At 39.2% G+C, this 27,937-nt stretch overlaps 1 protein-coding gene across 1 annotated transcript; it reads right to left on the bottom strand.

Moving 5' to 3' along the window:
• Positions 1–25,277: 25,277 nt before the first annotated feature.
• LOC133733228 (putative disease resistance RPP13-like protein 1) lies at positions 25,278–27,089 on the bottom strand. The gene has a single exon (XM_062160878.1). The coding sequence runs from the start codon at positions 26,613–26,615 to the stop codon at positions 25,344–25,346; it is 1,272 nt and encodes a 423-aa protein (XP_062016862.1). The 5' UTR covers positions 26,616–27,089; the 3' UTR covers positions 25,278–25,343.
• Between the last annotated feature and the right edge of the window lie 848 nt (positions 27,090–27,937).

Genomic DNA, 27,937 nt, shown 5'->3' with positions numbered 1-27,937 from the left:
GAATAGAAATTATCAGGTTCGAAAAAACCAGCAGAAAATGCCAAAGCGGCAATTTATGAAATCAAAAAGACTGGAGATATCAGTCTAAAATTCGATGATCACAGAAAAAGTGACGTCTGTCCTGAAAATGTCAGGATAAACAACAATCTTCTCAGAAGAAGCTACAGCACTAGAGAAATTAGTGGTACTAAATACTCTGAAGAACCATCAGAGTCCATCACTGAAGAAGATTTAGAAGCTGATCTGAACAGACCAGTAAATATGCTTAGAGCACAAAAGCTCTATGATCTCTATGATGAAGCAAAGTCCTATGAAGATCCTGAACGATTAGAAAAACTAATAGAAGAAATGAAAAACTTCAAACCAGGAAAGGAAAGAAAACTCCTTCCCTATCAGGATATTGAAATGGAAGAAGGAGAAAGCTCCAAAACTTTCATCACCAGAGAAAAGGGAAAAGTAAAACTCCCTTTACAGAAAGCCCCTACGGGCAAAAATGGAGAAAGAAATTCTCAAAGATTTGTCCCAGAGGACAATATACCCAGAGTACCAATTTTCACTCATGGTATTTGGCTAAATCTAGACAAAGCTCTAGACAAGAGAAAAACTCTTGACCAATGGGTTGATAGCCTGATGATGGCTTCTGCTCTAACCCTTGAAAAATTTGAAGCACCAGATCTTCAGGTGTATTATGAAACTACACTTACTAGAGTAGCAAAAAGGTATTACTTCTCTTTTAAAGAGACTGCCAGAGGAAGAGATTGGCTAGAAAAGATAAAAAATTCAAAATCTCCGTATGATTTTGCAGTACCCCTGTATGATCAGTTCTGTGGAGATCTCTCAAATCTGAGTGAGAAGGCTAAAGAAATGGCCAAATCAAATGTCCATGCTCTCAAAATTTATGACATGAGATATTTTGAAGAATACTTGAATGAATTTCAAGAATATTACTGTACAATCGGTGAACTAGAAAATACTGATCTAGTCAACCTGTTGCACAGGAAACTCCTTGAACCATGGAGAACAGCTGTGCGAGAAAGCATAGCAGAAAAACCAATTGAAAGATTTTCAGTTGGAGGAATTGCTGACAGAATTCGGCAATTACTGAAAGAACAATGCAAAGCCAATCTTAGAGCTAAGATGGCCAAGAAACAACTCAATGGAGTTGAAAATTTCTGTTATGGAATACTGGATATGCCAACCAACTGGGGATGTCATGAATCTAAGTTCCATAGAAAAAGAAAAAAAAAATATTACTCGAAAAAATTCAAAAAATAAGAAAAAATATTGGAAATTCAAGAAAAGTTCCAATTACAAGAAATAACAGGATGAAGATCCTAAAAAGAAATTCTTCAAAAAAAAGAAGAGTCAACCATCAGAATACTCAACCAGGCAAGAAAGCTTGCAGATGCTGGTTATGTAAAGCTGAAGGGCACTATGCCAATGAATGCCTGGAAAAAGGATAAAAGATCTACTAAAGTTGTATTCGAAGAATATGAGCCTATAGTAGAAACAGCAAATATGAAGGGCTACAAAATAGCCTATTCTGATGATGAAGATGATGACAGGTTAGTTTACTCTGCCTGGTCTGAAGAAGAAGAATCATCTGATTCCGACATAGATTCTGAAATAAAGTACTTGGAATCTAGACAGATGAGTGCTACACGTCAAAAACTGGGAAGAAAGTAAGACGGAAGCAATAACGTCTTCTTATCAGGTGAACCTTGGTACATTCGTTTGTGACTACTGTTTATGTCATGAAAAGAATGGACTTCCTATGTTATGTGAAAGGTCTAAAAAGACTTATCACAAAGAATGCTTCATAGCAGAAGCAAGAAGAAATACCAAAAATGACCTTGTCAGCCAATTGGTAGAACAAGAGTATGAAGAATATTTCTCTGAGAAAAAAGAGAAAGAATTAGAAACTATGTTCCAAGAAATTATGGAACCATCTTCCTCAAAAGAAAAGGAAGAAAACATCGAGGAAGAAAAACTCGGTGCAACCATTGAACTGGTTGAAATACCAGAAAATGTTCCAAAAGAATGTAAACCATTCATATCTCAGGAACAAGCTCAAGAAAATGAGCTTCAACAATTGAAAGTCGTCTCTACTAGTAGATACAGCAACTACATAGAGATTGGACTCAAATTCCCTGATCATAAAAAATATCATCTACATGCATTTGTAGATAATGGATCGGGATTCACAGTTGCAAAGAGATTTGCAATTCCAGAAGAACTCTGAAAAGAAGATAAGAAAAGAACAGCTACTGGTGTTACATTTGATGGAAGCCATCTCACAATGAATAAAGTAGCAAAAAATGTTCACATCAACATTGGTGGAGGAACATTTATCATCCATAATGTTCGGCAATCAGAAGGCCAAGGATCTGACTTCTTGTTGGAAAATAATTTTATTCTCCAACAGGGATTCATCCAAGATGAAGAAGCGATAGGCTTCAGAAAAGGAGAACGAGTGTTCTGGGTAGACAGGCTTACACAAGCCAAAAGTGTAGTAGGTCCCAACTTTACTACACAATATCAGAGATCGCAACAAAATAATGGTGATCTTACCCTTACCCCTTACAAACCCAAATTTGAAACCATCCTCCAAGTCAAACAACAAGAAGAACTATTTGTTGAAGAATCATCTTCTGAAGAAGAAGAAGAAGAAGAAGAAGAAGAAGAAGAAGAAGAAGAAGAAGAAGAAGAAGAAGAAGAAACAACTAGCATTGATGAAGAAGCTAGTTTCATCCATGAGCATAACCTCAAGCACTTTCAGAACAAGCTTGAGTCTCAGAAAATTCCCACCCTTGAGAAAATCAAGAAACTACTCGAGCAGAATATCGATGTAGACGCTCAGAAGTTTTGGGAAAAAGACCCAGTGGTCTGTGAATTAAGATTACATGATATGAATGCTATCTGTCATGTCAAAGCCATTCCTCAGTACAAAGAGGAAGATCAGAAAGAATTCAGAAAAGATATTGAAGATCTCCTGAACAAGAGATTAATTCAACCTTCCACTAGCCCTCATCATGCTCCAACATTCTACGTGAGAAATCATGCAGAAAATCTCAGAGGAAAGCTAGAATGGTGATTGACTACAGAGACGTCAACAAGAAGACTGTCAAAGACGGTTATCAAATTGCTCAAGTAAGAGTATTGATCAACCAGCTCAGAGGAGCTAAAGTCTTTTCAAAATTCGATGCAAAGTAGGGTTTTGGCAAGTCAAGATGCATCTTGAGAGTATTCCTCTCACTGCATTCGGAACACCACAAGGCCATTACGAATGGTTAGTAATGCCTTTTGTTCTAAAGCAAGCTCCCTCAATCTCCCAAAGAAAGATGGACAACATCTTCAAACATGTTGCGGAGTTCTGCGTCGTCTACATTGATGACATCATTGTCTTTTCCAAAAACAAAGAAGAACACATGAAACACCTCCACGAGGTTGTAAAGCTGATAGTTCAACATGGAATTATCCTGGGAGAAAAGAAAATCTTCTTTATCCTCAATGAAGTTGATTTCCTAGGAATAAATATCAAAAACGGAGTAATAAAACTCCAACCTCACATCCTTGAGAAGATCTAGAAGTTCCCAGATAGAATTCCTAATGCTAAGAGTCTAGAGAGATTCCTAGGAGTCATAAATTATGGGAGAGATTTCATTCCCAAAATCTCAGGACTAACAGCAATGTTATCTCCTAAAACCAGTTCCAAAAGAAAATGGAACTTCATAGAAGATGATGAAAAAATTGTGAAGCAGATAAAAAAACTCTGCAAGAATCTCCCTCCTCTACAACAACCAGAAGAAGATGATGAAATTATCCTCCAAACATATGCGAGTGAAAATTACTGGTCCGGTGTTGTTCTGGCAAAAACGCCTGAAACTAACATTGAAAAGATCTGTAAATTTTATAGTGGCAAGTTCAGCCCTGCAGAACTGAATTATCCCACAGGGGAAAAAGAAATTTTGGCTGTCAAGAAAACGATTTTAAATTCTCCAGCTTTTCTTGGAAAACCCTTCACTGTTCGCACCGATTATGCTAGAGTAAATAATTTCAAAAATTTTAAACTTGATAAAGCTGCTGATAGAGTAAGACTAGCAAATTGACAATTATTTCTTAACCAATATGATTATAATGTTGAATTAATTGCAGGAAACAAGAACTATCTTCCAGACACCTTAACCAGAGAACTGGCCATGTTCAATCGAAAAGATGAAGACGAAGGTCGTAATCCTAGAAGCAGAAGACTTGGGAAAGAACATGAACCTGCTGAGGATCCTAAAGAAAAAAAAAATCCTCAAAAGATTCCTGCTAAGTCCAAAAGGACTAGCTTCAACTGATCAATCCCAGGGTAAAGGATTGGCTAGCCCGTCTCAAACGGCAGACGGTAAAGGCTCATCAAGACCGTTGACGGCTGTTGCTTTGCCAAAAAGCAAACCAACTCCAACTGGAGTAATAAATGTTTTTAATTATGAATTAAGAACCTTTGCTGATCCTGTGTTCAGAACTGGCAAGAGGCTAGCTTACCACCAGAAGGCAATCCTGGATAATCTCTTATTTGCCTTTCAGGAAAGAAATAGTGGTATCATATTCCCAGCTTTGTTCGCCTTAGCTGAAGAACTCCATGAAAATGCTAGACCACAGCATGAAGAAATTCAAATACAGCAGAGTGCTGTTAGAAGTGAAAAAATTCACTGTCTTGAAGATCCAGAAAGTGCTCGAATTCCTATCATAGCACTAAAAGAATCAGATTGGTTCAAATTCCATAATCTGATAGGAAGGCATAATTCTGAGGCTTGTATTCCTCCAACTCTCTTCATTATTGCTGGACCTTATGTTGGAAGATACTTAGTCAATGTTCAGAGTGAACATCCTCAAGAACACAAGTTTTGGCTTGTTGAAAATGGTTTTTTTCATAATTTATGGACTAAAACAAATGATAATCTCAAGGGACTGCCCCCTATAATAGTCAACACAGTCAAAAATATCAGAAAAAATGACTGCATGCTGAGATTGAAGTTCAGATCCACCCCACCAGAATGGATTCAGAAAACAAACGGTGAAGTTGAATACATTTCTCCGTATCATTATGTGAGGATCATTCAAAGAAGATATCTTCAGCCTGCCTGTGTTGCTTACAATGATCAGCCAAATTCAAGCATCCCATGGATGAAGGCCATGTCACTAGAATACATCAAGAAGATCATCTCTGAAGATACCAAGAATACTTTCCTGGTAGCAGGAGAAAAGACAATTATCATTGTGTACGATCATCCTTACGTAGTCAGCAGTGATCTTTTCCTATCTCTCACAAGAAAGGAGATAGACTCGACACTGGCATTCTTACAGTGGGTTGAAAAGCTTGAAACAGACAACCACTACAAGATGTATGTTGATATAGATGTCGAAGACAATGCAACAATTGCTCGAATGGCCCAGGCAGACAACGACTCATTTGTCCTTGGTCACAATTCAGAAACAGACGAGAACATGTGAAGCAGTAGGTGTAGAAAGCACCGAAAGTACTTTTGGATCTTTCCCAAAAGCTACTTTTGCTTTTCAGAAAAGTAAGGTGAAAAACATTTCACCTAGAGGAATCTGCTTTTCCCCGTCCGACCTCCACCTGCAGGAGCACTCAGGAAAGCAGGAAATCACGGAGTCGTTCTGTAGATATAAGTAGTTTTGAATTCCAGTTTGGAGTCCGCTCCCTATATAAGGAGCTTTAGCTTCAGTTGTAAGGCATTCGAAGATTATTCGAAAAATTGCCATATCAGTTCTAGATTAGAAAATTGAGAAGAATCAGATTCTCTCAAGAAGTAAGAAAGCTATAGTAGCAGTGTGCTCTTTCCTTCCTATCTAAGAGTGAAGTGTGCTTTCATTACAAGAAAGTATCTGTAATCATTCTTATGGATAGCTAAACAGCTTCTTCTTAGCTGTTTACCTGAGAATGAGGCTCTGAATTTTTAGTTTGTAAATATGTTTATATGAATAAATTAATTGTGTTCACCCACTTCATCAGTTTTTTTTTTATTTAAATTATCTGTTATTGTTAAAAGTTTTACGTTCTGCCAAGTATCATATACTACCTTTAAGTTCAGATTTTCTACTTCTTAAGAAAACTTGCCTCAGCTTAGGATAGAAACAAGCAGCAGTGATTCCACCTGTTAAGATAACCGTTAGGTGAAAAACTTGAGCATGTTGAAGGCTAGTCTTGTTTTTCTCAGAAGTGTGAACAAGTTTGTTTTAGGAGAAAAGTGAATTTTGGACCCAAAAGTCAGCATATGATACATTAGACACTACTTTAAAAAGGACTACCCTTAAGAGTCTTTTCCCCTAAAGATTGTGTACTTGGGCAAAATATCATCTTGTTGGACCAATTGGGCAAAATACATGGTGATTTTAGGCAAACGGGCTTAACCCCTATTCAATTCTTATAACGTACCTCTCTTGTACAAGGAATGGCAGTATAAAACTCTCAGGTGTAGAAGTCTAATTTGATGCAGAATCTTCCAGAGAACAAGCAAACTATCCAATGCTTCAATTCATTTCTTTGTTGTATTAAAATGAAAAAGAAAGAAGAGCACAGTTGGTGCTAACAGGAATTTTATATATTTAATTTTCTAATAGAAAAGCAGGTAAATCTTGCATTCCAAAGCCTCTCCCAACTGAGTATTGCAATCAACTTTGTACACTTAACGATGAACCATCCACCAAATCTAACCTCTGCTTTTAGACCAGACACAATTGATCGATGCTGTTTATTTCTGTTCCCTATGCTGATATCACCTGAACACCAAGTAATTTATTTCTAATATTCAAGAGATAATATGAAAATCTACCATTAAATTGGTATTAAGCCAATTTACTTTTGTGTGCACCATGACAACAATTGTTTGTATCAACTAATCTACTATTTTATGTAGTTTAAACTTATTATATATATAAGTTAATGGGAACTGCAGAATGATGTACACTTCATCCCTGCTTCCATAAATTGCTGCCAAAACCATATGAGAGTAAATGTAATGGCATATAAGTGTAAGTAGCTAAGAAAACTTACTGATGCAAGTGCAAAAGAAATTAAAGTTAAAGCAACCTAGTTCAAGAGCATTGGGAATTCTTCAGTACCTAAGAAAACTTTGGAAAGGAGGATTCACATAGACAATGTGTAGAACTGAAACTGGAAGTTTTCAATATATTTTGTCACCTTCGGGAAGATTGAGACTCTTGAGAGGCTCCGACTGCTTGAATAGTAATTAATGGCAGCAAAATATCAAAATAATTAATGGCTTAGCTACAATGACCACAAATAGAAGCACAAGAATTTAAAAAGAACATATACCTATAGATTACAACGAAGTTGGTGCTCAATGTATTGCAATTACATTTTTTTAATCACTTCTTCATATCTGTAAAGGATCTAACTTGGTCCACAGTGCCAAAATATTGAAAGCAAAAAGCTGTCAAAATTTTGACAAAGAGTATTATACTATGAATACACATTTTGATACATAGGGATAACTGTCGTTTATATTTTAACTTTCATGAGTACCTGGCCTGAAATGAGTTGATTCTTGTAAATTGTAATCCATCTCATTTGATCAATTTGCAGCCAGGATGACTCGTGCATTGCCAGCAGACGTTTCCACACATCCTTTTTGTGAGATTTTTCGTTTCGTAGAAAACAAGAGCCTATGCAGACTCACCAAAATTCCTTTGAAGTGCAGTTCCATGAAAGAAGTAGTAATTTAGAAACTGAAAATTGAAGGATGTAATTGTCTAGAGGGAAAAAAAAAAATCAAAAGTTCTCGAGTAATCACTGATGCAAGTGCAAAATAAATTAAAGTTAAAGCAACCTAGTTCAACAGCATTGGGAATTCTTCAATCCAACATTTAATAACTGAGGAATGATAAGGAACATGAGGCCTATACAAGGAGTTTAAGTCAAGAAAATAATGTTGCATTGAAACGAAGACATGCATTAAGATCAGAGGTAAATCCAATTGAGAGGCAATTTTCTATTGAAGCCCTATAAGAATAGATCGAACTGAATAATTACCAATGCACATCATATAAGTTCGATTGATGAGTATGTCCTTGATGTGAGCAATCTTGGACCAATATTCGCCTGTTTCTGTCTAGCATCGTTGTTCTAGCAAAGGCAACCTACTGATCTGGCCAAGCACTGCAGCTACTGCCAATATGCCACTGTTTAAGAGAGGTGAGCTGTCTAAACCCCTTCCCAGTTCCCCTGATTGAAGTAAAACAAAAATTAATAAAATTGGATTTCTCATTTCTGAGTCCAAGAAAGAAACAGAAAACTAACTACTTTCAAGTACCAAAACCATATTTTGAGCAATGAAGATGTACAAACTCAATGATTTGGTATCGGTCATGGGATGCAGAAAGTTAATGAAGAATGCATTTCCGCAAACAGCTGGTGAGCATAAATATAGTTCATCTCTGAAACCCTTATCCACTCAAACACAATAAGGTAGAGATATTCGATACCTCCGGCACTTCCCTCGATACCCAATTGCTTTTCAGCCTCAGTTGGACATTGGAAATCGGATGAATAGGGCATATTTTTTCATAAGTCGAGCGCAAGTGAGGGAATGGAAGGAAGATAAGCTTGACGTCGAGGGAATGGAATGGAATGTAAACTCAGTATTGAAATAAATTGTCAGCTGAAACTGGAAAGGAAGAAGACGGAACGAATGAGAATTGTGCTTCATATATTATGAGCGGGAACACGCTGTTAAGAACTTGAAACCATAAGTCTAGATTCGGAAATTCATCCCATCTGCCCAAAAGAAAAACAGAAATATATTTCCAAAAAGAAAAAAGCAAAAACATGTAGGACACTAAAGAACCGCATGTTCAATCGTCACACTTTTTTTGTCTGAGAATAACTTTTTTTTTTTTTTTTTTTTTGAAAAGGGTTTGGAACCCAGCCTAGCTGGGAGGCTCAGCCCCACGCCCGATTCCATTTATTGAATTAAAACTTTGCAACGGGGGGGACATAATACCTGAACCCCGAGCGACATTAGAAAGATTACAAACATCCTCATAGAGAACATCCCGAATAATAACAGGAGTCTCATCTAACCAAACATCAGAAATATAATTAAAACTAGCAAGGTGCGCTAACCTGTTGGCCACACCGTTTGCTTCACGGAAGATGTGGCTAACCTGACTTGAGTGAAAAGATGTCAAATATGACTTACAATCATCGATAATTCGCCCAATGTCAGATCTATCTTCCACCTCACGCTGTATAGCAGTGACAGCAAGGGAACAATCGCTCTCAATATCAATAACGGTCATGTCCTGATGGATTGCCAATAAAAGCCCAGCCCTACAAGCTTCAACCTCCATATGTAGAGCAGATGAAGCATGTGGGAAATATCGAGCCAGAGCTGACAAACACATACCATTTTCATCACGTATCACAACTCCCACTCCACCATCACCATGATCAGCCCGGTAACTCCCATCCACATTCACTTTCAGACGCCCACTAGGGGGGTTCTGCCATTTGGACTTTTCCCTTCTACCTTTCGCATTTCCATGCACATGAAGTTGCTGATATTCCTCAAGAAATTTACTAGCCCATTGAGCAGCATTAGAAGCACAGAAGAAATTTCCGTTCCACAAGACATTATTTCTTTCAGACCATATGACCCAGAGTGCCATGAAAAAAGCACAACGTTGGTTACCATCCAATTTATCAATGACGTTCAACACCCAATCCTCCACACATGAAGCCTCCACCTTCTTGGCCAAAAGACCCAATTTGGTACACACCCAAAAGCATGTGGTAACATCACAATCTCTGAATAAGTGTAAACCATCTTCTAATGCATGATTACAAAAAAGACAATTACTATCAAGAAGACTAACCTTATGGGAGAGAGCTCTTCTTGTAGGTAAAATGCCTCTGAGTAGTCTCCATACGAACACACGCACTTTAGGTGGGATGTTGGCCCCCCAAATTATCTTCCAGTAAGTAGCATTAATCCCATAAGACCCATTTGAACTAGAAGCCCGGTCAGATCTACCATCATCAAGGCGGGCCAAATGATATCCACTTTTCACTCCATAGTTTCCTCTCTTATCATAGTGCCATATCAAGCTGTCATTTGCTCCTCTAAGGCTTAGAGGGATACTTGCAATTATGCCAACTTCCAGTGGTGTAAATAAAGCTTCCAAAAGTGGAACATTCCACTCATAATCGTTCTCCACCATTAAGTCACATACTCTCAATTCTTCATAGCCCACAGCTGGAGAGGAAAATGGTTTGAAATGTATGGGTAGTGGAACCCACGGGTCCCGCCATGCAGAAATATGTGCTCCATTGCCAACCCTATATCTCACCCCTCTACGTAACAGATTTTTGCCATGCATGATACTACGCCATGCATACGAGGCCCCTTTTGGCACTACAGCATCCAGAAAGTCACACCGCGGGAAATACCGAGCTTTGTACAACCTAGCTACCAATGAATCCGGTGACTGAAGAATTCTCCAACCTTGCTTCGCGAGCAAAGCTTGGTTGAAATGAACCATGTTTCGAAATCCAAGACCACCTTCTGTTTTGGGAACACACAATCTCTCCCAAGCCAACCAATGGATTTTTTTGTCATCAATCTTGTCCCCCCACCAAAACCTAGCCATAAGCCGGTGCATTTCGAAACAAAGGTGTTTAGGGAGTTCAAAGCAGCTCATTACATAGGTCGGAATGGATTGCACCACTGCCTTTAACATAACTTCCTTACCAGCGGCGCTCAACGACCTTTCTCTCCATCCCTGTGTTCTCTTCCGGACCCGTTCAGTGAGGAAGCTAAAGGCCTCGGTCTTGGAATAACTCAACTCAGTAGGTAATCCCAGGTATTTGTCGTGTTTATCAACCCGTACCACCTCCAGAGCTGCAGCAAGAACGTCTTGTTTGTCTCGTTTCACATTTTTGCTGAAAGACACACTACTCTTTTGATAATTGATGAGTTGGCCAGACGCTCTTTCATAGGACCCAAAGATCTCCTTAAGCACATAACATTCCTCTAATTCTGACTTAAAGAAGATAAACGAATCATCAGCAAAGAAGAGATGAGAGATTGTAGGTGCACCTGAGCAAATTTGAACCCCATGCAAAGAGCTAGACTCCTCAGCTCGAATAATCATTCTAGACAATGCTTCCGCACACAATAGGAATAGGTAAGGGGAAATTGGATCTCCTTGCCTGAGTCCCCTCGTAGGTACAATATGGCCTCTTGGATCACCATTTACTATGAAGGAGTAAGAGACAGTCCGAACGCATCGCATAATCCAACCAATCCAAATGGGACTGAACCCTAGCTTATTCAGAACCTGTTCCAAAAACACCCATTCAACACGGTCATAGGCCTTGCTCATATCGAGCTTGAGAGCCCCATAGCCGACCAGTCCTCTTCTACGCTTTTTTAGAAAGTGTGAGATCTCAAAAGCAGCAAGGGAATTATCCGAAATTAAACGTCCGGGCACAAACGCACTCTGATAAGGTGAAATAAGAGCTGGCAATAGCGGCTTCAACCTGTTGGAGAGGACCTTTGAACCCAACTTATACAGAACATTACACAAACTGATGGGACGAAGTTGGTTCATGTATTCAACTTCCTTCACCTTCGGTACAAGGGTGACATTTGTGTGGTTAACATGCCTCAACAGAACCTCTGAATTCAAGAAGCACCGTATGGCCTCAGTTACATCGCTCCCAACAACATGCCAAAACCGTTGATAGAAACACGGTGCAAATCCATCAGGGCCAGGTGCCTTTCCCGGGTGCATTTGCTTGAGAGCTCGATACACCTCTTCACTTGTAATAATACCTGAAAGCATCTCGTTCATCTCGTCAGTAATATAATGAGGCAAAAAAGAAGCTACCTCAGCACAGCCCTGAGGCCGAGAAGTCGTGAATAAGGAGCGAAAATAAGACAAGACAATCTCCTCAACCTCCCCATCCTTCGTGCACCAATCCCCAGAATCATTGAATAGCCCTTTCAACCGGTTTTTTTTCCGTCTGTTACTAGCCCTTTGGTGGAAAAACCGGGTATTCAGATCACCTTCCGTTAACCAGAAAACCTTCGCTCTTTGATTCCAGAAATCTTGTTCAAGCTTTAAAAGTTCATCCAGCTTCTTTTCAAGAGCAACCCTTGTGTCATCCGGTGGGGAAGAGAAAGAAGAGTCGTAGAAAGTAGCCAACTGTTCTCTAATCTCACTAATACTCCTACCCAAAGACCCAAACTTCACGTCGCTCCAATCTTGTAACACACGACGTGTTTCATTGATTTTCCCACAAACCCTAGAAACAGCATCACTCCCACCAGACCAACTCCAGCCCCTCTCAACAACTCTAGTGCATTCCTCATCTCGGAGCCAAAGTTCTTCGAAGCGGAACCTCTTCCTTCGCTTCTTTTTCCTTTGTGATCGGCATTCCCGAACTTCCAACGAAATTGGAAGGTGATCAGATTTATTAGGGGATTGGTGAATCACCCTAGAAACTGGGAACAAATCAGACCACCCATTAGTAATAAGAAATCGATCAAGCCGGACCTTAATCCATTCGCCACAACGCTTCCCTCTCCAAGTAAAGCTCGGACCCGTAAAGGATAACTCCTTAAGAGAAAAGATCTCAACAAAGTCCCTGAAGCCGTCCATTTGTCGTTCGCATCTAACTGGACCACCTTCTTTCTCACTATTAAACATAATCTCATTGAAGTCTCCACCAATAACCCAAGGCAAATTACACTGCAACCCAAGAGTTTTAAGAAGCGTCCAAGTACGATGGCGGTCCTCCACTTTGGGGTGGCCGTAAATCCCGGTAAATCTCCATCGTTTAGGGTCAGAGGCCTTGCCAATCTGGACATCAATATGATTTCCAGAATAGCTCCGAAGAGAAACCGGGACAACATCATTCCAAATAAGACACAACCCTCCAGCTCTACTCACACCCTTTCCACTCTTTTTCTGTTGAAATTTACAAGGCACCGCAAACGCGTTACGCCAACCAAGTTGACACCGAACCTCAACCATTTCAGCTACAGAACACTTAGTCTCCGACAAGAAAATTACATTGGGATGAATTAGGGACACAAGCCCTTTAAGACCTCTAACTGTCCAAGGATTCCCAATTCCTTGGCAGTTCCAACATAGCAGATTCATTTCTCGTGATGGGTCAGTGCCGGACCCATCACGGAGGAACGTTTTAGAGTACGTCCAAGACTCAAAGGTAAATTCCGACTCGGAGAGCTAGGGAGTTTTCGCACCAAGAACCCCTTCTTACTAGCCTTCTTGGACTTCTTGGAACATTCTAGAATCTTCCCAATAGGCCTCTTGGTTGATGGAGACAGGTTGGCCCCTCCCTGTCCCCCACTTGGTCGAATCCCATTTTGGACTTCATTATGGTCATCAATCATGGAACATTTCTGGCCATCCTTCAAAGGCTTTTGCATGGATTGATAATTACCCGACCCCACTTCCTTTGACTTTCCAGCTGTACCCTTACTCCCCTTCCTAATCAACTCCTTAATTAAGGGATCAGCCGACTGTGACTGCTTTTGAATTAAAACCTGATCCACAAACAATGGATGAATATCCGGAAGTGGGACCTTAAGTGATGATTGTGCTATCACCGAGCTCGACAATACTGCCTCCCTCAAAGAAGAACAATCCATAATAGTAACTTCCGTGAGCCCCTCCGCCGTCGTCGTCCCCCGCTCCACCTCTAGCTTCCTCCTCTTATGGTTTGGCTCACTGGTGCGCCCCTCCTCTGTACTCTCTACCACTACCTCCATGTCATTCTCATCTCTAGGTCCCAGTTGGCCGGAATTCTCCTCCCACTCCTCCCGGGTCCTTGTCAGCCCGATCGTCGGAAAATCCGGTGCCGCCATAGACCATCCAGTATGTTTAGCCGGATGAAGGCCGAATCTTGTACCACAGCCCCCTGGCTGCATCTCCACCTCCTCTTGTTCTTTCCTCGCCAGCCAGGCCTCCTTTCTTTCTGCATTCAGGAGTACGTCGTACTTCGGTTCTGGAATCTCCCCCGACAACCGGCGCGAGCAGCCTTACATTAAGTGACTTGGATATTGGTTATTTGAATAATCGATATTTTGGAGATCAAAAGTTCAAATCTCACTAACATTATAAGATGTACGGGAAAATGGATCGTTTTTACTCAAAAAAAAAAAAAAAAGTTTTAAACCACAAAGAAGAAAACTGAAATATGAAAAGAAGAGCTCTGGACCAATGTTTATACGACCAGTTTCATCTTTCAAATTCAAGAATCAGGTGTCGAGGTTTGTATGTGTTCTTTAATTGGAATATTTTAGTTATGTAATTCAATTTTCGGTGATATTCTTCATTTTATTTTAATAAAATATTTTATTAGTGTAAAACACTCATTGGAGAGAGCTTTATCCAAATCAAGTCTCAGCTTAGAGTGGTAACATACTTTGTCACTATTTTTGTACACAAAAAAATAATATTTTATTATTATTTTATGAAGTATATAAAAATTTAATATTATCATTTAAAATTAAAAAATATTCATTATTATAAACAGATCAGATCAACGGAATGGGTCCTTAATCCATTGGATACGGATTTGGATTGAGTTATCAATGATCCGCCAAGTTATTCGATCGGATCAGGTATAAATTTTTTATTACTAAATGAATTCGGATTTAGATCAATCCACTCCAAATCTAATCCATGTACATATTCCTTTATAGGGAAAATGTCCATTTGCCCAAATCTAATCCACCAGTTATCATTGTCCTTAAGTGACAGGACCCGCCCCAGATTTCACCCTGAAATCCAAAGTGGTCCTGCATGGCCCACCTTAGAAGAAATTCTACAAAAAATTTGGCAGAACTTCCCCTAAAAATGGATTACCCAAAACCTGTAGAAAGACATTTACACTTCTAAACCATCCATCCTTATTCTCCTGGAGCCACCATACTCTCCAAATCATATCTCAACATCTCCCATTTCACAAGTACAAATCTCAACCTAATAACATTCATCCCACAGGTTATTAGAGCAATTCTAATATAAAAGGTAAACAAGGAAAACATGGATAAAATGGATACGCGGAAGCTGTGCTGTTGGCTATACCTCAACTCCATGTACGATCGATCTCAACTAATCTAGCCTGCAAACTGGGCATTTGAAACCGAAGGGCCCAGGGGAAAGTAATTGAAAAACACGTTAGTGTGAGTGGACAAAAATAAATAATCAAGATAATTTAAATGAAGCAAACTTGAATACTTTCCCTTGTATTTAAACTTATAGAACGTCGATGCATGCAACGTTTGTAAAACATATTTCTTTAAACTCAAAATCTCGTGAAAACATACCAGCCCCGCTGGTTAAGAGAAATCGGACTCGCCCCGCTAGTCAAGTAATAATAGGACATGGAAAAGAAATATCACCATACAGGTAAAGGAGCCCTTTAGGAGCTACCCTCGACTGCCACTCACACATAGATTGTGTGAGGAGGAGAACTAATAACCTCGTCTGCCACTCACACACACAGAGTATGTGAGGAGGAGAACTAATAACCTCAACTGCCACTTATGTGAGGAGGAGAACCAATCACCTCAACTGCCACCCACACACATAAAGTATGTGAGGAGGAGAACTAATAGAACGACCCCGATATGGTGAAGAAAACATTCAAATCCAGTAAATCCATAAGGCTTCCCCAATTCCTCATGAGAAAACAAATATATTCCAATGACGTGACCCCGCACGCCAAAACATTCTCAAAAACATAAACAAATAGGCGAGAAATAATAAATATAACAATCCTTCAAAAAACTTCAAGTCCGATAATATGGCAGAAATCTCAAAATCGACGAATAAAATATATTACTAAATTCCAGAAATCACCTTGGAAAATAATTAGTCGAGAATTACATAAATCATGATTTCAATTAAAATCATATATCGGAGATAAACTATCGAAAACATAAACAAATAGGCGAGAAATAATAAATATAACAATCCTTTAAAAAACCTCAAGTCCGATAATATGGCAGAAATCTCAAAATTGACGAATAAAATATATTACTAAATTCCAGAAATCAACTTGGAAAATAATTCGTCAAGAATTACATAAATCATGATTTCAATTAAAATCATATATCGGAGATAAACTATCGAATGCTCAAAATCCATTTCCGAAACATAATTGAAATAAATCATAATTAATCTCTGAAAATTAAATCATATTCCAGAAAATAAATCATAACTTCAAATCCGAGCATAATAAATTCGTATCCAAAATTCATATGGAAAAACAATGCCAAAATTATAATCCAAAGCAAAATGTTATGCTCGATAAATAAATTATTATTTCAGGAAATATAATTGCATGCATCATTCTTTGAAAATAAAAGTCCACTCACAGTACTATTTAGGTGACCACGCATACGAGATTCTTCGTCGAGTGGTAACTAGGTATAGCACCCTGTACACAATTATATTCCGTGAATAACAATTCAGCAATTAAATACGATTCCAAAATCAATAATCTTAAGTCAACATCTCCATTTCCTTCTCCGATTCAACCCAAACATTACCACTAACACCATTTCATTAATTTACAAGTTTTAGGGCAGATTCGAGAGAAATCCGACGGTCGGATTCTCGTAAATTGATAATCGAAATTCTAAATTTTCAGAAATTCATAATCGATTAAAAACTTCTCCAATCTTCACCAGCCACGTGCCTCGCACAGTGGTGGCATGTGGGCCCATATGCCACCGGCCACCACCTCCGATGGCCACCAAATTTTGGCAGCAACCCCATCTCAACTTCCTTAACACTTCTCTCAACTACCGCCAAGTCAGAAAACAACTAGAACTACCTTAACAATTATGAAAACAGTAAACCCCGATAATGAACAATGAGAAAATTCAAACCTTCGATTCTTCCTCCACGCTTCAAATCGCTGCTAAATACTTGGAGAACATCATCTACGTCTCAAGGCACTTCCAATGGACCAAGGTTTATCACCGGAGGTGGCCGGAATAGGGAGATACCAGCGTTGACTCAAAACTGCTACAGTGACTGTCCTCTTCTTCTCGTTGTTGCACTCTCCACAGTCTAGAATCAATCACCAAACACCATAGAAATGCAGAGGAGGGAGAGAGCTTTCCAATGATAACTTATGCGTCAAAATCCGTCATCGGATGAAGGAGTTATGGCCGGAAGAAGGTGAAGAGGTCGGAGAGGGAGAGGGAGAGGGAACCGAGAGAAAGAGGGAGGAGAGAGAGACTGACGGTAAGTTTCCATTTAAGTTTCTGAAATGGAAACTTACCCTAGTAACTTTCCTATATATATAAAAAGTTACCATAAACAGTAACTTTAATATTTTGGCTATAATTTTTTTTATACGAACTTCGATTTGTACGTACTACATATGCACGAACTCGGTTTAATGTCTTCTACGACTTTCCAGAAGAAAATTTTCTCAAATTTTGACCCGAACAAAAAGTCAATTTTTAAGGCCACTAAAAGTATCGAAACAAAGTAAAAGTGAAAATAATTGACGTTTACAGTCCAAATGACTAGTAAATCGGTAAGTTGAGATACGAGACGTAACAATAAGAATCTTCCAGCCTAATTTGGCTAAAGCCACATTATTGAAGAAAGAAATAGGGCGGATTCCAAGTCCGCCCATAGACTTGGGAAGGCATATTTGGTCCCAAGCAACAGGAGGAGACTTAGAGGAGTTGCCCCAAGAGAAGTTTCTCATATCTTTGTCTATAGCTTTAGAGAAATACCCAATAAACTTTTATTGCCTCCTAATAAACATTTATTGGGGTTTATTGGGGGTAATAAAAGTCTCCGAAAACCTCTTTGGGGACCTCTGGCAACCTCCAGATCTGTTATCGTAATCTAGCGTTCTGTTTTAATGCACCCCCCACTAATACCCAATTAATTCACTTTTATTGTCCCCCATTAAAATCCAGTAGACTTTTATTTCCCCCAATAATAATTTTATTGAGTTTTATTGTGGGGTGATAAAAGTTTCCGGCGACCACTCTGGTAACCTATAAGATCTCCGACGACTTTTTTGGGGACCTCTGGTGACCGGTGATCGGGGTCCAGGGATCAGTGACCAGAGTCCCGTGTCCAATTTTTATGGGCCCCAATGATACCCGATAAACTTTTACTGCCCCACAAATATAAATTTATTTGGTTTTATTGGGGGTAATAAAATATCTCTGGTGACCTATAAGATCTCTGACGACCTCCAGTGACTAGTGACAGAAGTCAGATTTTAATTATTGCCCTAAAATAATTTGTAACAAACTTTTATTGCCCCTTATAAAAATTATTGGTTCTTATTGGGCGTAATAAAAGTCTCCGGCAACTTATAAGATCTCCGACGATCTCTTTGGGGACCTCCGACAACCTCGGGCTGGTGACCGGATTCCAGTGATCGGTTTCCGGCGAAGTCTCTAATAACTTTTTAATTATTCGGAGCCCAAACTTATTTTTTTATCTTTAAATTGGGTAAGTGGGCCCAGAAATCTTTTGGTGGAGTAAATAGATATTGGACTAAATACTGTTTAGTCCTTGAGCTTTTGATCATAAAACACTTCAGTCCCTGACCTTCTAATTTCACACATTTAGTCCCTGTACTTCAAAATTTCAGACTAATAGGTCATTGCCATCTAAAAGTCGCGGCGAAATGTCTATTATGCCCTCAGTTCTTTTTTTTTTTAATAGGACCAAGACCGTCCTATGCAAAGATACGAAAATACTCATTCAGTTCTTACAAAAAATCCGAGGGGATTCTGTAGACCGATTCAACCAACTTGCAGACATTTATATATTTCATAATGTTTGTTGATGCGCAAACACGTTGGACTCGTGTTGTGCCATTGTCCACTTGTAATTACTGTTGCTCAAACCACACTCCTAACTGTTTGGACCCAAAATAAACATTTTGGCCTGACAAGGCGTGTCTTGGAGAAATTGAGCCAATGTCAGTGGCTCAAGCTATATATTGTCGACAAGCTCGAAATATATATTTAGAGGCTAAATAAAGCCTACTATGGAAGTATGACAAGTCAACTTTAGCATATTTTCCTACTTCGGCTAGGAAAAAACCGAGCTAGACAAGGAAGGAGGGGTGGCAGACTAACCAAATGAAATCGAAATGTGCTGAAACTTTCCAGATCCATTCTAGACAGCCCAAGGATCATTTCTTATGAAGAGTTCCAGAGATGTTTTTGAGTGGAAGGCCTTCAAACAATCAGTCCAATCTTTTGCAGAAGCAAAACTGGAAAACTGGACCTGTAAGAGGTCCAGCAGCGTTTTCGGCCCAACCACTATACCAAAAATTCTGAAATTTTGCCAGGGTGATCTACACTCATAATGGAACATTTTTTATGAAGAGGTCATAGTGAAATTTGGAATGCTTGTTGGAGAAATAATTGAAGGAATAAAGGGGCAAAAACTGACCTAAAAACAGCTCAATATTCACATGTTCATGTTTCCTACCCACATGAAGAAAGCTAGATGCTTTTCTTCTTTTCCTTGGATATATTTTTCAAGACAATCTCTTTAATAGATCATCATCACTTCCATGTTGTTGCACCTTCATGCCTTGCTTTCATTTCATCATTTCTCTATCTTTTCCATATTTTACAAATCACTTTCATATTCCACTTTCATTATTTTTATTCCACTCATCATTTCACTCTTCTTTTTCTTCCCTATATAAACACCTTCTCTTCTCATTCTAAATCACACATTCACAACACAACAACAACATCTCTAAGATGATCTAAGTTCTCTCTAGAGCAAACCTCTCTAAGAGCAACTCCTCTCCTTCTCTTTCTCTTAGCGGTGATCTCACTCCTAGTCCTAGTCTTCTCAGAAGCCGACTTTCAGTGCCACCAAACCCTCTGTCAATGTGCTTCGGTCCTAGTCTCCTCGGGAGCCGACGGTAGTGCCGCGACCACAACGGTTACAGAACCAGCCAAGCAAGGGTAACGCCCTAGCAACCCAGCCAAGCTAAAGTCACGCTTTAGCAAGATCTCAGCATTTCCCGGTGATGTCGCTCTGCTCGATCTACAACATTGAGTATCGATTGTGTTAACAAGAAGAAACTTCAGCAAAGTCCTCACCACGAGGCACAAAGAATCCCACGACGAGGTTGGTGCTCTCCTCGTCTACAATCGCTTGAAAAGAAGTCAGGTCAAGGGACATCCCCGACGACCGCACCCGAACGGTGCTGGCACGCCCGCGCAGAAAAGAGACTGTTGACCAGCTGCAGCAAAATTGGAGCCAAACACTAACACAGATCATATAGCTATTGGTGCAGCACCAGAATCACCCCATTCAGTCAATTCGATTTGACAATGCTAGAGAGTTTACATCAAAAACTTTTGATGATTATTACATATCATTGGGACTGATGTTGGACATCATATTCTCATGTACACACCCAAATAGTCTCATAGAAATGACTACGATGGTAGCCCGGACATTGATAATGCGCACCAATCTCCCTATATATGCTTTGGGTAATGCAATATCGCATGCAGCTATGCTAATTCGTCTATGACCCACCGCCACTCAATCTATCTCTGCGTTACAACTCGTGACTGGGTACTAGTATCTCATACTTACGCATATTTTAGTGTGTTATTTATGTGCCAATTGTGCCACCACAGCACCATGATGAGTCCTCACAGATGAATGAGCATATATATTGGATATGAAGCTCCAACAATCCTCTACCACTTAATTCCTTGGTAGGCGATCTCTTTACCGCTAGATCTGCTGATTGTCACTTTAATGAGACCGTCATCCCATCATTAGAGGGAGATAACATAGATGTTCAACATGAACGACAGGAATTGTCGTGGTCTGCCCCTCTATGTCTCATCTTGATCCCCACTAAAGTGACGAGACCACACATATCTGTTGCAAACGTGCCTGCAAGGATAGACGTCCCTACGAGAGGACATAGCACCATCCTACAAGGAGGTAGGCATGGCACCAACACCATAGAGAGTGTCACTCTGGTGTCACAGGCTTTGGCTCCAGCTAGGATGAGTGGGAAGCCTGTGAGTTCGAAGGATACTTTGGCACAACTCAATCATTTGATCATCGACACTCAAAATCCGTCTCATTAGAATTTTCTGGATTAAGGTTATTGTTGGGGGACGCCTCAACGACAGAACTTATTCATGAGAATATAGATCTATCTGAAAATTACACTAGTGTACATGAGACATAGGATCGAAACTCTTATCATTTTTTATGATGTATTTGCGCATTTTGTTGCGTATGAGTTTGTTGAGTTTAATGATATCGAACCACGTTCCATTAATAAATGATGAATGCCAACATAGAGAAAATTGGCCTATATGAAACAATGCGATCCAGGTTGAGTTGGATTCTCAAACGAAGATGAAGGTTTTGTAAACACGAAAAATCCTGCAACGAATGAAAGAAGGACACGTGTACAAAATAATATATTTTTATTAATGAATTTGCGGGTTACAATCTCTGTAGATGCTCTTTCACAAAATTCTCAAGTGATTCGATCTCTGACGTTGATTTGATCCAAGGGTGGCAAGCACTTGATCTTGAATCGAACGGTTGTAGTGTGAGCTTCTTGCTATGTTGACGATTTGAGGAAGATGATTGACCAAGGGCTGTAGAAGCTTGATCTTGATCGGATTTAGGCCACTAGTTGTGTCACGTGATGAGTGTTCTTCGGCTTTGGTAGGGGATGAACCAGCACGTGTGTTTGGTGCTTGTTGATTCTCCACGAACTTGATGAAGAACTTGGCAGAAGTTTTGCTTTGTTGACGACTTGAAGACGACAGATGATTAAGGGATGTAGAGGCTTGAACTTGATCAGATTTGAACCACGAGCGGTATCACGTGGCGAGTATGGCTTTTGATAGTGGATGAATCAGCATATGTGTTTGGTGCTTGTTGATCCTCCGCGTGTTTGACGACTTCCGAGCTTGTAGGTGATTTCCCCTGCTTGTCTGAAGTCGGCGAGGTAAAGAGACCAGCTATTTGGCAGCTTGATGGTTCTTCACGAGCTTAGGAGCCTTCTGAGCTTTGGAGAGGTTTCTTCCGTCTGCTTGTGTCCCTCTGTTTGTCGTCGTCCTCGATGGTGTACTTGACTCAGGGGCGATTGATGCTTGATCTTGAGTCGTATGATGGCCACGAGGGTTGACACATGACGAGTGCTTTGGCTTGAGGTTGGTGATGAACCGGCTATTTGGCAGCTTGAAGGCTCTTCACGCGCTTGAAGACTTATGAACTTTGGGAGTGATTTTTCTCTACTTCCGCTGAAGTCCTTCACTTGATTTGAGAGGGGGTATTTATAGTGTCGGCGTCTCTCTCAATTTGGAATGCCTTGATGACACGTAATTAATTGCATCTTCATTAATAGCATAATCAAATCAATCAGCTTTAATTGATCGATTTAATCATGACTATTAAGGAATTTAGCCAATCAATTTGATGGCTGATTTTAATTGTATTTTATTAATAGCATAATCAAATCAATCAGCTTTAATTAACTGATTTAATCACGACTATTAAGGAATTAGCCAATTAATTTGATGGCTGATTTTACTTGTATTTTATTAATAGCATAATCAAATCAATCAGCTTTAATTAACTGATTTAATTACGACTATTAAGGAATTAGCCAATTAATTTGATGGCTGATTTTCTTCTTGATTATCAATTTAAATAAATTGATATCTAATCAGCAGACGAGATTTAATGCTTGATTTTATTCGGAATCAATTGATTTGATTGATCCGCTTTAATATCAATTGATTTAGCCGGAGCAAATTCATTTATTGCCGTCGGGCCATTCATGTATCGTCAAGTGTCATTCTCTAAGTCTGCGTGATTTTGCTGACTCACAAGACACGTGGACATTTTGCGGGACCTACATGCTGACTAAATTTGTTTGGTCATAATTTTGAGTGTTGACCAAATTATTTAATGAATTTTATTTTCATTAAATTTTTGGTGTCTACAGGTTTTTCGAGCCAGTGATGCCAACACATCCTAACATAAAATCTGTTATCTAATGGGACTTCATTAGAAAGCGTGATGAGAAAAAGATATGATAGTCTCGCCTCATGGTGCAAAGCTTCTCACAAAACGCCTTCGAATCAACTATGAGGAGACATATTCTCTTGTAATGGATGTCATTACACTCCACTATCCTATCAGTTTGGTAGTTTCCGAATAACTAAACATGCAGCTTATGAATGTGGTTACTACGTATCTTTCTGGGGATTTAGATATGGAATAGATAAGAAGATCCATGATGGACTTCATTTAGTCAAGTCAAGTGGCTCTAAATGATGGAGCGCTTTTGCAATTAGTTTGAAACGCTTACTGAGTGACTACTTGATTAGGAAGGGATATGCCCGCCCGTTTCTATGACATTGTTTTGGATTCTATCACGGTTCATGTTGGTGACATGATCTTCATTGAAAGTCCTTAAGGAGTTTAGGGAAACCGTTGAAGACTTGAAATCCAAGTTTGAGATGAAGGATCTTGGGAGAACAAAGTTTTCTCTCGGTTTGGAATTTGAGTACCGTGTTGATGGATGCTTAGGCGTTTTGACAAGGTCAAGGCTTCAAGCACGCCCATGATCATCTGTAGTCTTGATTCTAGAAAAGATCATATTCGTTTGAAGGATGATGACGAAGATGTGCTTGAGACAGAAGTGCCCTGCTTGAGACAGAAGTGCCCTACTTGAGTACAATAGGTACATTATAGTAATTAGCTCAATGCACAAGACAGGACATCTCATTTTCAGTGAACTTGTTAGATAAGTATAGTTCTGTGCCATTAGACTGGTGTAAACGATATCTTTTGACACCTGAGATGTTCGATTGATATGAGCTCATTCGATCCCTACAAAGAAATGATGGATTAGGACCCAACACCCACCAGGAACGCACCAACACTAGCTGGCGTCCTGTATCCCCATCCCAAAATGACATTAGTGCTTTGGAAGGTTTTGTTGGTGCTAGGTATTTCTTTGACCACATAAAGGTTGTTCAACTGGTTCAGTAAGACCGCGATATTTTGGAGGTCTATAAAACAGATCCTAGTCGCTACTTCTTCGAATCATGCAGAGATTATTGCTCGTCACGAAGCGGTTCATGAATGTATATGGATTAGATCCATAATTAAACATGTTCGAAGAAATTGTGGTTTGAATTCTACCACAAATGAGCCTACGAGCATTTATAGAATAATGTTACTTGTATTGAACGAATGAAGCAAGACTACATCAAAGGCGATAACACCAAGCAAAATCAGTAACAACAGACTCTCCTCAAGATCAAAGTGAACCAGGTTCTATCTGAGAACAATGTGGCAGACTTGTTCACTAAGTCATTACCTAAATCCACTTTTGAGAAACATGTTAATAGCATCAGTTTGCGGAAGTTATCCAAACTCCCATGATCTTAGTCATTCGAGGTAGATGCAGACATCAAGGGGATATGTCTACATGTTTGGTCTCGAAACGTGAAACGTGTGTTGTATTCTTTTTCTCCTTCGACCAAAGTTATTTTTGTCCTACTGGGTTTTTGTTACTTGACAAGGTTTTTGACGAGACAACGAGACGAGCACCACGTTTGGCCAACACAAGCGGGATTGTTTAAGGACATCTAATTTAAGTGTCTGGCCCAAACACTAGTGACTTGTCCATATTGTAATAGAGTTAGTCTTATAGATATCTTTGGAGATATCCTAATGATTGTAATGATTGTACGATTCAGTTTCCTTGTAAGACTTATATTCTCTGCTTGTAATCCTCTATATAAAGAGACTCCTATTATCAATAAAAGCACAGATTATTCTCTCCTAATTTCTGACTTCCTAAAACCGTTATGTATTTAGCTTTCCTTACAAAAGATTTGGATTTTAGAAAATTAGTGTACTTATTAGTTATTTTCAACTTGGGTAATATAATTTTTCAATAATTCAAATATTTGTAGAGTGAACTAAGAAAATGGTAGGGTGGCAATAGCCACACCCTAATTGATACATTGCTTACTATCCTTGTTTTTTAACATTGCCAACAAAACTTGCGGAGTTGAGAGGGAATACTCTTGTACAATTTCCTGAAACAGGGGAGGGATTGTGAATAAGCTCTCCAAAGGAAGTTGGAGAATTTCGGAGTAGTGACATTAAAAATTTAGAAACACTTTTAAAGATTTAAAATTTAGTAGAAACTGAATTTAACCACAACACTATTTGAATGCAAATGAGTATTACAAGCAAGGATTTGCGTAGGACTCATTGAGTTCCCAACCGCCCTCTATGCGAGCGGTGTGAGCAATCTCTGGCTGATCTTGGCCCAATATTAGTTCCCACTTATCTAGATTTCTTTCAGAGCGCATGAGACCCCCGAGTGTTTTCGCAACTAAAGGACTGCCTTTACATTTCCTAACAATTTGTCTTCGAATCACTTCAGGATTTGAATGTGCAGTGGTACCTGCGTTTTCAAAGGCGTGCTTCACAAACAACAACCAGCAATCTTCATCGGATATTTCCATTAGATAATGAGCAGGAAGAGTACCCATCATGGATGCAATGTGTTTATCGCGTGTAGTGATGATGATCTTACTTTGACATGCTTCATTCTCAAAGGGACGCCTTAATAAATCCCAAGAAATGTAACTTAAGTCCCAGACATCATCAAGGACCAAGAGAAACCTCGTCCCCGTTAATGCCTCCTTGAGCTTAATCTGCAGCAGATTAAGGTCCTCAATATCACACCTTTGTGAAGTGATTGACCCATAAATTGTTTGTGTAATTCCAACAATATCAAAATCTTTTGAAACCCAAATCCATGCTTGGAGGTCAAAATGGTTCTTCACTCTAATATCATTGTTTACCGACCGAGCAAGCTCTGTCTTCCCAATCCCAGTCCTGCCCAGAATTGGAATCACCCTTACACGATTTGAGGTGGATGTCGACGCATCGTCTGATAATAGTAACTTGACAATGATCTCCTTGTCTTCGTCCCTTCCATACAACACACCAGAGTCCTCTTGCAAAGATGTTGTGGGTAAGCTTTCTTCTAGACCAAATGTTAACTCATCTCTCAAACCAAGCACTTTCTTTTCATCGACAATGTACTCTAAGTTATCAAGAATATCAAGTATCTTGGGCTTAAGACTTTCGTCAAATTCATCACTAGAATCGATCAAGTTTTGTACCTCACTTGTGCTGCTGCTTCCAAATTCAGCTTCTTCCAGCCTGCGTCGCAGAGCTTCGGAGCCTATCTCATTGAGCAAGCTGTCTGCTTCATTAAGAGCATCTTTAAGCTCACCAAGCCATGCCCTCACCGCTTTGTTTCTGGTCTGCTTCTCTTCAGCATCACCTAGCCCTGCATTAGCTGAAAGTAACATCTGTTTCAACTTCCTGATCAACCCGACATTATTGACTTTCTTTCCACGGATAAAGGCAACAACGCGGCGGGAAGCAAGTCTATCAACCAGAACAGTAAGAACAGCTCCAAACGCCACTTCCAAAGCCATGAATTAATTCCTGGTTTACTAAAAGATAGAGAGAAGAAAGTGCAAAACAGAGAACAGATTGTTTTTATTGATGCACACACGATACTCTATAGCTTCTTGGTAGTCTAACTAAAGGCACAAGAAAGCTCTTTACCACCTGTTACTTATATATACATCTGTGCAATCCTCAGATAAAAAGCTCCAAATTAGTTTTGGCTTCTTTGCAAGGACTGCTGCTGTGGGTTTGAATTTTCCTGCGTAATTTGCTAAACTGATTTCGATTATTGCAAGAGGTACGAACTTTCCATGAAACTAGGTCCCTAGCTTTTATTTATAATATCCGGCGTTAATATCATAGCCTTATTAAGTTAATCATAGTTGGCAAGCAGTCACTCCAATTAGAGGAACTTAAACCATATGCATTTTACAATACACTACAGCAAAAGCCAGATCCAAAATCTTGGTAATTGTTAAACTTTTAATTTCCTTTTTCCTTCCGTATATTTCTTAATGACAATGTCTGTGCAGAAAAATAAACAATAGAAAATAGATGATTACAAAGAATCTACAATCTCAAAAATTGCTAATAGTTTGAACGATTTGGATCAAGTGAGTATCTGATCTGCAAAATTAAGATTGAAAAATCAAAAATATTTGTCATTCATGAATTAGAACTCGTATTGCCCTTTAAAAGTCAAATACAAGCCTTAATCAATGTGAATTGAATTACACCACCCTACGTCTAGTTATGCAACAACTATATATGGTCATTTGAGGTCAATGACTCTTGAATTTAGCTATGAAAATGTATTTATGATTCTCATCAAATTAATCAGTTGAGTTGCTCAATTCATCACAAGGACTAGGTTAGTATTTTGAGTTTATCCGAATATTATTGAGCTCAACTGCTAGGATAAAGCTAATTTGAAAAAAATGAGTTTCAGTTTTGTTTCCCCTCTTCACTTTGGAAGTTACTTGGATAATAATGTCTGGTAAAACAAATAGATACGTTGCAAAGAGATAAGAGTTGAAAAAACAATACTGACAACAAGAAAGACAAGGATGAGTCGTTTTCATATTCCATAAAAGCTTAGGAAATTCACCAAATACATCATTCTCAAAGAAACAGCAACACATCGCTTTCCGTCTGATGCCTAAATTAGTATAATTGTCATGTTCATCAGATATTCCAATTTCTTAGTGCATAATTGTCAATATTTAAGGTGGGATTCGTGTGCTGGGTTCCTAACTGGACCGGCCTCATGGATTTAACAGTCTTTCTCTGGATTTTTCATAAGGCTGATAGGAAGACTATAGAAAACATAGGTCACAGATCCCATTTA

Source organism: Rosa rugosa, chromosome 2 (assembly GCF_958449725.1).
Source record: "Rosa rugosa chromosome 2, drRosRugo1.1, whole genome shotgun sequence".
In the NCBI taxonomy this organism is placed as follows: Eukaryota; Viridiplantae; Streptophyta; class Magnoliopsida; order Rosales; family Rosaceae; genus Rosa; species Rosa rugosa.
Note: the sequence above shows the minus strand (reverse complement) of the source record. Positions and strands in the feature narration are given on the sequence as shown.

Coding starts and splice junctions, on each gene's coding strand:
- LOC133733228 (XM_062160878.1), bottom strand. CDS start 26,615: ATGGCTTTGGAAGTGGCGTTTGGAGCTGTTCTTACTGTTCTGGTTGAT.